The sequence below is a fragment of the Agelaius phoeniceus genome, chromosome 14 (assembly GCF_051311805.1).
Source record: "Agelaius phoeniceus isolate bAgePho1 chromosome 14, bAgePho1.hap1, whole genome shotgun sequence".
Taxonomy (NCBI): Eukaryota; Metazoa; Chordata; class Aves; order Passeriformes; family Icteridae; genus Agelaius; species Agelaius phoeniceus.
This window is the reverse complement of record NC_135278.1, coordinates 4,942,923-4,951,370: the sequence shown is the minus strand read 5'-3', so window position 1 is coordinate 4,951,370 and position 8,448 is coordinate 4,942,923. Positions and strand designations below refer to the sequence as shown.

Below are 8,448 nucleotides of genomic sequence, written 5' to 3'. Positions count from 1 at the left end.
TGAAAAGCCCGAGGGAGCTCCTGGGGCAGGGATGTGACCCTGCCAGCCCTCCTGAGGCAGCAGCGCTCCAGGCTCCGGGGGACACCAGGCTCATAAACAGATGGTGGTGGTGGCACTGGTGCCCTAGGGAAGGGAAAGGAAAGGAGATAAGGAAAGTAGACAAGGAGAGGAAAGGAAAGGAAAGGCAAGGAAAGGAGACAAGGAGAGGAAAGGAAAGAAAAGACAAGGAAAGGAAAGGAGACAAGACAAACAAAGGAAAGACAAGACAAGGCAAAGCATAGAGAAGCCAGGCAAGGCAACCCAAAGCAAGGCAAAGGAGGAGGAGGCAGGCAAGGCAAGGGAGGGGTAGGAAGCACAAGGCAAGTAAAGGCAAGGCAAGGGAGGGGAAAGCAAGCAGGGTAAAAGGAGGGGTTGGAGTGGGAAAGGCGAGGCAAAGGAGGGGCAGGCAGGGTGGGGAAAAGGAGGAGTGCACAAGGCAAGGAATGGGAAGGGGAGGGGCAGGCAAGGCCAGGTAACAGAGGGCAAGGAGAGCAGGAAAGGCAAAGGAGAGGTGGGCAGAACCAGGGAAGAGAAGGAAACAGAGGTGTTCCTCTGGCAATGAATGAGGAGCCTGAACGATGAGGAGAGCATCTCTCATGGCTCCAGGCAGCTGTGGGATCGCTTGGAGGACTCCTGGGGAAGATGGTGTGGGACCCTGCCATGGTGTGGGACCCTCTCTTCCCACTCTGTGCTGGATTCCTGTGTTCAAACCCGTGATGTGTCCTGCATGTGTTTCCTGTTGCTGTTCTGTGCTTGTTGCAGGTCTCTGGGGCAGGGTGTGTGCCCCTGGTGCCCTCTCCCTGAGGATGCCAGCCAGGAGCAATGGTGTGCACAGCTCCCCAGCCAACCACCAGCCCGAGGGTGGCACGGAGGGGACAGGGCTCAGCACCAGGTCAGCTGCTCCCTGCTTTGGGGAGGGGAGGGAAAGGCCTGGCATGGGTACTGGCACAGACACATTCTCTGAAAAAGCCTTTCCTTAGGATTTTTTCTCCTGAGAAGCTGAGAGGCCTCAGGAACAAAATGTAAACAATGATTATCTGCTGCTGTGGAATGCAACAGGTGCATCTGGGATTGGGCTCATGTGGTTGTTTCTAATTAATGGCCAATCACAGTCAGCTAGCTCGGACTCTCTGGTCAGTCACAAGATTTTATTATCATTCCTTTCTATTCTTAGCTAGCCTTCTGATGAAATCCTTTCTTCTCTTCTTTTAGTATAGATATAATATAATATAATATAATATAATATAATATAATATAATATAATATAATATAATATAATATAATATAATATAATATAATATAATATAATATAATATATCATCCTTTTGAAACATGGAGTCAAGATCCTCATCTCTTCCCTCATCCTGGGACCCCTGTGAACACCTGCACAGGGCAGGGCTGTGGTGCCCAATCCCTGCTGCCAGTTTCCTCCAGTGAGCCTCTGTGTGTGGTGGCACAGAGTGGGTGTGATCCCCTGTGGGATCACATAACAGAGACAGAGACACAGACTTGACCAGGATTTCCTGGGGAAGGATGTGGGAAAACTCATAAGAAAAACAATTCTTATCTTCACTTGCTACATCTGTTGTTTGACACATGTGGAATGTGTTATGGAGATTATTTAAAAAGGGATTTCTTAATTAGTGATATTGTTTTAATTTATTAACCAATTAGGTCAAAACTGTGTCGTGACTGTCTGTAAGGGTCACAGGTTTTTCTCTCTATGGTATAGTATGGTGTTAATATAGTATAACTTAATGAAACATTTACCCAGCCTTCCACAATCGTGGAGTCAATACTCATTATCCTGGGGTTCATTAGTACAATAATCCCCTTTTTCCCACAGCAGGACCTGCTCAACCCAGGATGGCACCAGCTCGGAGCTGCAGAGAGGAGCCAGCCTGCATGGGGGGGAGCAGAGGGCTGACCATGCTTTCCAGGGCCAGGGAGCCTTGGCCAGGTACTGGCGTGTGCCCCTGGGGTGGGTGAGCCCTTTGTGCACAGCCCTTTGCTCTGTGGGGTGAGGATCCTCTTCTGCTGTCTGGAATTGATGGATGAGCATCTGTGAATGCTGCTCTTTGTGCCCCGGAGAGGGTTTTGGTGTGGGATGGCTTCACCCCCACAGGGCTCAGAGGCTCCTGTCCCTGCAGGCAGCCTCCCTCTGCCTCAGTGCCCCACAGATCCCTCACATTACTGTGGGAGTGGGGTAGAAGTCGTGGGACTCTATCAGGGTGGCCTCTATTGCTTGTATATTTTTGGTCCCACATCATCACTAAAAGGGATAAACCACAAATTCTAGTGCTTGAGTGTCACAGACATGTTTTATGAAAAATCCTTTTGTTAGGATTTTTTCTCCTGAGAAGCTGAGAAGCCTCAGGAACAAAATGTAACTAACAATTATCTGCTGCTGTGGAATGCAACAGGTGCATCTGGGATTGGGCTCATGTGGTTGTTTCTAATTAATGGCCAATCACAGTCAGCTGTCTCGGACTCTCTGGTCAGTCACAAGATTTTATTATTATTCTTTTCTATTCCTTGCTAGCCTTCTGATGAAATCCTTTCTTCTATTCTTTTAGTATAGTTTTAGTATATAATTTTATTTTAATATAATATATATCATAAAATAATAAATCAGCCCTCTGAACCATGGAGTCAAGATTCTCATCTCTTCCCTGGACCCCTGTGAGCACCACCACACTGGGAGGGAGCTGTGAGTGTTTTCTCCCCAGCTGCAGCTCCCCTGATGAAGCCTCTGTTGAAGCTTTTCTCTGTCCTTGCTGTGTGTTAACCCCTGGTGTGCCTGTCTCCCCGTGCAGGATAGTCCGGCTGGTGCTGGTGCTCAGGGACTGGGCCAACAAGAGCCTGCACGAGGAGCAGCAGAGGCCAGACCCCTTCCTGGAGCGTTTCCAAGGCCCTGAGCTCCTGACAGTGCCTGCAGGAGCTGCTGATGAGCTTGAGGATGAGGAGACTGAGAAGTTAAACAAAAAGTAGGGTCCCTTTGCTGTGGTCCCTGCCATCCTTGGCTGGGGATCAGTTGTGTGTGGAGCTCAGGGCTCCCATGGGGGTGGGAAAGAAGGATCTGGGGTGGGGTGGTGGGAAGGGTCCCTCCTGCCCTCTCCAGCCCCTGTCTTGGCAGCCAGCCTGGCTCTGCTGGGCTGTTTTGCTGACACACAGGAGCTGGTGGACTGTCCCTGTGAAAATTTCAGACCTGGCCTGTCCTTCAGCCATGGGATCTTCTCTCTCCTCGTCCATGCCCTGGTGGGAAACACATCAGACCTCCCCAGTTCATACCAGTCCCACACTAGGGTTGTTTTTGGAGCCAGCCCTGGGTCTGTAATAAGATGCACCTTGTGCATGTGAGGGGCTGGGCTCCACCCAGCAGCCACTGCATCCCAGCCAGGAGCCACAAACCTGGGATTTGCCAGTCTCATTCATCATCTGCAGCATGAAGGCAGTGTGTTTGCTGCCTGTGTCCCCACAAAGAGCAGCTTTGTGAAAAAGCTCTTTCAAATCCAGCCCTTTCATCTCCTCAGCTCACACTCCTGGTGAGAAGCAATAACCTGGCTTTTCTTCTGCTGGCTAATTAGAGGGCAAAGCTCACAGACTGCCCTGGACCCTACCATTATACATGGTAATTAAAACACCAAGAAATAATTGTTTTCTGTAGGAGAAAAATAACCTGAGCCTTGTATATGGGTCTTTACCAGTAATGGAAGAAAAGGCTGTTCTGCCCTGTGAGGCTGAAGGGAGCTTGTTCATGCCCAGAAGGAGCTGAGGTGTGCTGGGAAAGGGCTGCTCAGTGCCACTGGGTTCTGGGGACCCCGTGGGAGCTGCTGGGGTTTTCTAGGCCCTCATTTCCACAGGTAAGAAGAGCCCCTAGTCTGGTAATGCCACACATGAGCTGCTCATGGCTGTGGCAGCTCCATGGCTCCGAAGCCTTTGGGGACAGGCAGATGATTATTCCATCTTCCTGGGTTAACTCTGTTTTTCCAGTCCTGGCTCTGCTGCCTAGAGTAAGTGATTCTGGCCCCCTGCCATGGCAGCCTGGTGATTTAAAGCTGAAACTACCAACACCATGAACAGCATTGCTGAGGTTTTGGTGGCTGTGGGTGCTGGCTGCAGGTGAGTCCTTCCCCTGTGGCACTGCTGTCTGTCCTAGGGAGCAGAGCCCCTTTCTCAAAAAGCAAATGTTCAAGCTGCACTTTCTGGTTAAAAATAAGCCCTTTCAATGGGGAGGCTGGATCACCACTTGTCTGTGGGTGCACAGAGGGTGAACATGAGGGACTGGGGCTGGCTTTGAGCTGAGTGCCAGGGCCCACACTCTGGGCACTGCCTGTACTCCAGGAAAAGGAGACTTTCAAGCAGGGGTTCTGCCTTTGAAGCTGCCAGAGTAACGGGGTGGGCATGGGGAATCTGTTGGCAAGTGGGTTGAGTTTTTTTCCTATCACTGGAGGGAGTTTTGTGTTCAAAAGCTGGGAGAGAGGGAAGGAGGGAGAGGCTGTTTTGCCCCACCAGGCTGCTACAAACCTATCAACCCAGCCACAGAGTTTCTCTTCCCCAGCTTCTCCATTGAATCTGGCAAGTGGAGCGCACGCTCCTTATCTCAGAGTCCCAGGGCGAGCAGGATCAAACACTTGGGAGCAGTTCAAAGGCTGCAGGCCGGGCTGTGCAGCCTGCAGGAGGCACAGGAGCAGCCCTGCCGTGCCAGCTGCCCCCGGGGCCACTGCTCTGGGGCTTGGGCAGCCCCTCCTGGAGCTGCCACTGATCTGCAGCACACTTTGCTCCCTGTTCCAATTACTCTTCTCTTCAGATGTGCCTGGCACGGGTCCCTGCCTCACCTGGGAGAAGCAATGTCATGTACATCAGGAGAACTTTTCTGATCCCCCCCCTTCCACACATCTGTTCCTGGCTCTGCCACAGGGGTGCTGTGGCATGTGGGCCACCTGCTTTGCCTCACCATCCCACAGGTTCCTCTTCTGCTGCATTCTCAGCTCAGTTTTAGGAATAAAGGAACCTGAACAGTGCTGGGATTTGGCACTGCTGGGACTGGTCCTGGCTCACAGGCTGGCCCCCAAGCTGCAGCTCTGCTGGAGGCAGTGTGGTGCAGGGGATGAAGGACGGGGCTCACATGGTTTGTTCCCACCCTGTTTTCCACATTTCCAGGAGGAAATGGCTGTTCTTTGTGGTGGACCCTGCGGGGGACTGCTATTACCACTGGCTGGCTGTGATTGCAGTTCCTGTCCTCTACAACTGGTGCCTGCTCGTGGCCAGGTGAGCTGGGAGGTTGTAGGGTTCCTGCCTCCTCTCACCCTCCTGATCACCTGCTGGTTGTGGCTCAACCAGGACCAACCTGACCCTGCTGGGCACTGAAAGGAAAGAGACTCTTCCCATCACTGTCAATTCTGGCCCAGCTGGAAAGGGCCTTGGTTTCAGGGTCATTTGGGAGGTGGTTTCAAGATGCTGCTTTACCTCCATCAAGGGAGGGCAGATTTTTCAGAGCAGGGAGTTTTAATTCCTAAAAGAGGGGTGTCCAGTGGCCAAGCTCTGCTGCAGAGTTGGGCACTTCAGGATCAGCCAACATTCAGCTGTAATAGAGAAGATGTGGGGATTTGTGGTCTCACACCCTGTTTGATTACCTTTCTCCACCAGGGCTTGCTTCACTGACCTGCAACAGACCTATTTTGTGCTGTGGCTGGTGTTGGATTACATCTCAGATGCTCTCTACCTCGGGGACACAGTGATCCGCCTGCACACAGGTGAGCAGGAGCTTTCCTTTAATCCCTTACAAGTGCAGATGAGCTGCAAGGGACAGGCCCAATCCACACCTCCATTAGAAGGAGGGTTTTGCCTACCTCGGTGTTCGCTAGTAGGAAACAGACTCCAGAGAAAGAATCTAATTAGAAGATCTGAGAAATGGAGCAAGTTTCAATATGAAAGATTAATCTTCCCAGCTTTCAACTTCACCTTTGAATAATTGTACAAAATTACCTGCATTACTATTAGTATTCGGGCATAGTTGAAGGTCTGTATCTCTGATTTTGCATCAGCTCAGCTAATGAATTATCTGCATGGAAAAATGGTAGAATTTAATGTTCTCGGAAGGCAGCACTTGGCTCTACATTTTCTGTCAGAACTGCAATAATTCATGATCTGGAGGATGAAAACCTTTGTGCTCCTTTTTCTTCGTGGCAAGAGACTAAATCCCTGAGTCATATCTTTGGGTGGCTTTTGCCAGATGAAGGTCTTGAGTGATAACAAACTGAGTAGAGCAGGAACTGGTAATGTTTGGGTGACCCTGTGAATTTATGCATACAAATCCATGGCATACTATTGCTCAGGTGCTCACAAAACCTGCAGAAAAATTAAACTTCAACCGAGATAATCCTATGATTTGCTTCTCTTTAGGGTTCTTGGAACAGGGCCTCCTGGTCAAGGACCTGAAGAAGTTACGGGCTAACTACATCCCCACGCTGCAGTTCAAGCTGGATGTTCTCTCCAGCCTGCCCACAGACCTGGCCTATTTTTGGGTGGGGTTGCACTGCCCTGAGCTGCGTTTCAACAGGCTGCTGCGCTTCTCCCGCATGTTCGAGTTCTTCGACAGGACCGAGACCAGAACCAGCCACCCCAACATCTTCCGCATCAGCAACCTGGTTCTCTACATCCTGGTCATCATCCACTGGAACGCCTGCATTTACTACGCCATCTCCAAGGCCATTGGCTTCGGGGAGGACAGCTGGGTGTACCCCAACGTCACAGAGCCTGAGTACGGCTCTCTGACCCGGGAGTACGTCTACTGTCTCTACTGGTCCACGCTGACGCTGACCACCATTGGGGAGACCCCTCCTCCTGTGAGGGATGAAGAGTACCTCTTTGTGATCTTCGACTTCCTCATCGGCGTCCTCATCTTCGCCACCATCGTGGGCAATGTGGGCTCCATGATCTCCAACATGAACGCCACCAGGGCGGAGTTCCAGGCCAGGATCGATGCCGTCAAACACTACATGCAGTTCCGCAAGGTGAGCAAAGAGCTGGAAACCAAAGTCATCAAGTGGTTCGACTACCTGTGGACCAACAAGAAGGCGGTGGACGAACGGGAGGTCCTCAAGAACCTCCCTGATAAGTTAAGGGCAGAGATTGCCATCAATGTTCACCTGGAGACGCTGAAGAAGGTGAGGATTTTCCAGAATTGTGAGGCGGGGCTGCTGGTGGAGCTGGTGCTGAAGCTTCGCCCTCAGGTGTTCAGCCCGGGGGATTTCGTGTGCCGGAAGGGGGACATTGGGAAGGAGATGTACATCATCAAGGAGGGCAAGCTGGCCGTGGTGGGGGACGATGGCACGACACAGTATGCTCTGCTCACTGCAGGGGGCTGCTTTGGTGAGATCAGCATCCTCAACATCAAAGGCAGCAAGATGGGCAACAGGCGCACGGCCAACATCATCAGCTTGGGCTACTCTGATCTCTTCTGCCTGTCTAAGGAAGATCTCATGGAAGCAGTCACAGAGTACCCTGATGCCAAAAGGATCTTGGAGGAGCGTGGCAGGGAGATCCTAATGAAGGAAGGGCTGCTGGATGAGTCAGCTGCAGAGGAAAGCACAGAAGGGAAGAGCGTGGAGGAGAGGCTGGACAGGGTGGCCTCAAACCTGGACACGCTGCACACCCGCTTTGGCCGGCTCCTGACCGAGTACAACGATGCCCAGATGAAGCTCAAGCAGCGCATCACTGCTCTGGAGTCCAGGATGAGGCAGGAGGAACTGGAGGATTTCTTCTCTGACAGCTCAGACAGTCTGTTTGAGGATGAGGAGAAAGCTTCACCTGGTGGTGGGATGCAGTGAGGGGGAACAGAGTCAGCTGGATGATGTCTGACCTGGTGCTGAGGCAGTGTTTGCTGTTTCACAAGACAGACCCTGTGGCTGCCTTGCCAGGGCCTTTTCTCGGGTCCTTAGCACTGCTGCTGTGGCACTGCCTTGGTGCCAGCCCCTGAGGTGGCTCCAAATCAGGGCATTGTCCCAGCTCCTCCTCTGTCCTGTCACTTTTTTCATTGCCTTTTGGGTTCAGCCTTTATAACTCACTCCAGGTCATCAGTCCTCAGTGAGTGTCTGCAAACACTGCCTAGAAACTTTACCCACAAGGTTCCCAAACTCAGCTGAGACAGGCCAAACTGTGCCTCTGACATCTGCAGACAGAGAGGCTCATCTGGGTCACTGCCACTGCCCTGGTCGTGTAGCTGGCAGGGCCTGCAGCTGCTGCCTCTCTCTTCTGTTGCTTGGTGCTGCCAGGGGGCACTGGTGCAGGTGGTTTGGTGCCCTGAGCACTGCACCTGCCTGCAGACAGCGTTCCCAAGCCTCCTGCTGTGGAAGCAGCGTGGGTCCCACTGGGGCTGTGGGTGCCTTGCATGACCAGTGCAATGCA

General features: G+C 52.0%; 1 protein-coding gene across 1 annotated transcript; it reads left to right on the top strand.

Annotated features, from left to right (window-relative positions):
- The first annotated feature begins 830 nt into the window (after positions 1-830).
- CNGA2 (cyclic nucleotide gated channel subunit alpha 2) lies at positions 831-7,871 on the top strand. The gene is made up of 6 exons (XM_054641352.2): positions 831-931; positions 1,886-1,999; positions 2,856-3,026; positions 5,203-5,310; positions 5,689-5,795; positions 6,445-7,871. The coding sequence occupies exons 1-6, from the start codon at positions 846-848 to the stop codon at positions 7,869-7,871; spliced, it is 2,013 nt and encodes a 670-aa protein (XP_054497327.2). The 5' UTR covers positions 831-845.
- The last annotated feature ends 577 nt before the right edge of the window (positions 7,872-8,448 follow it).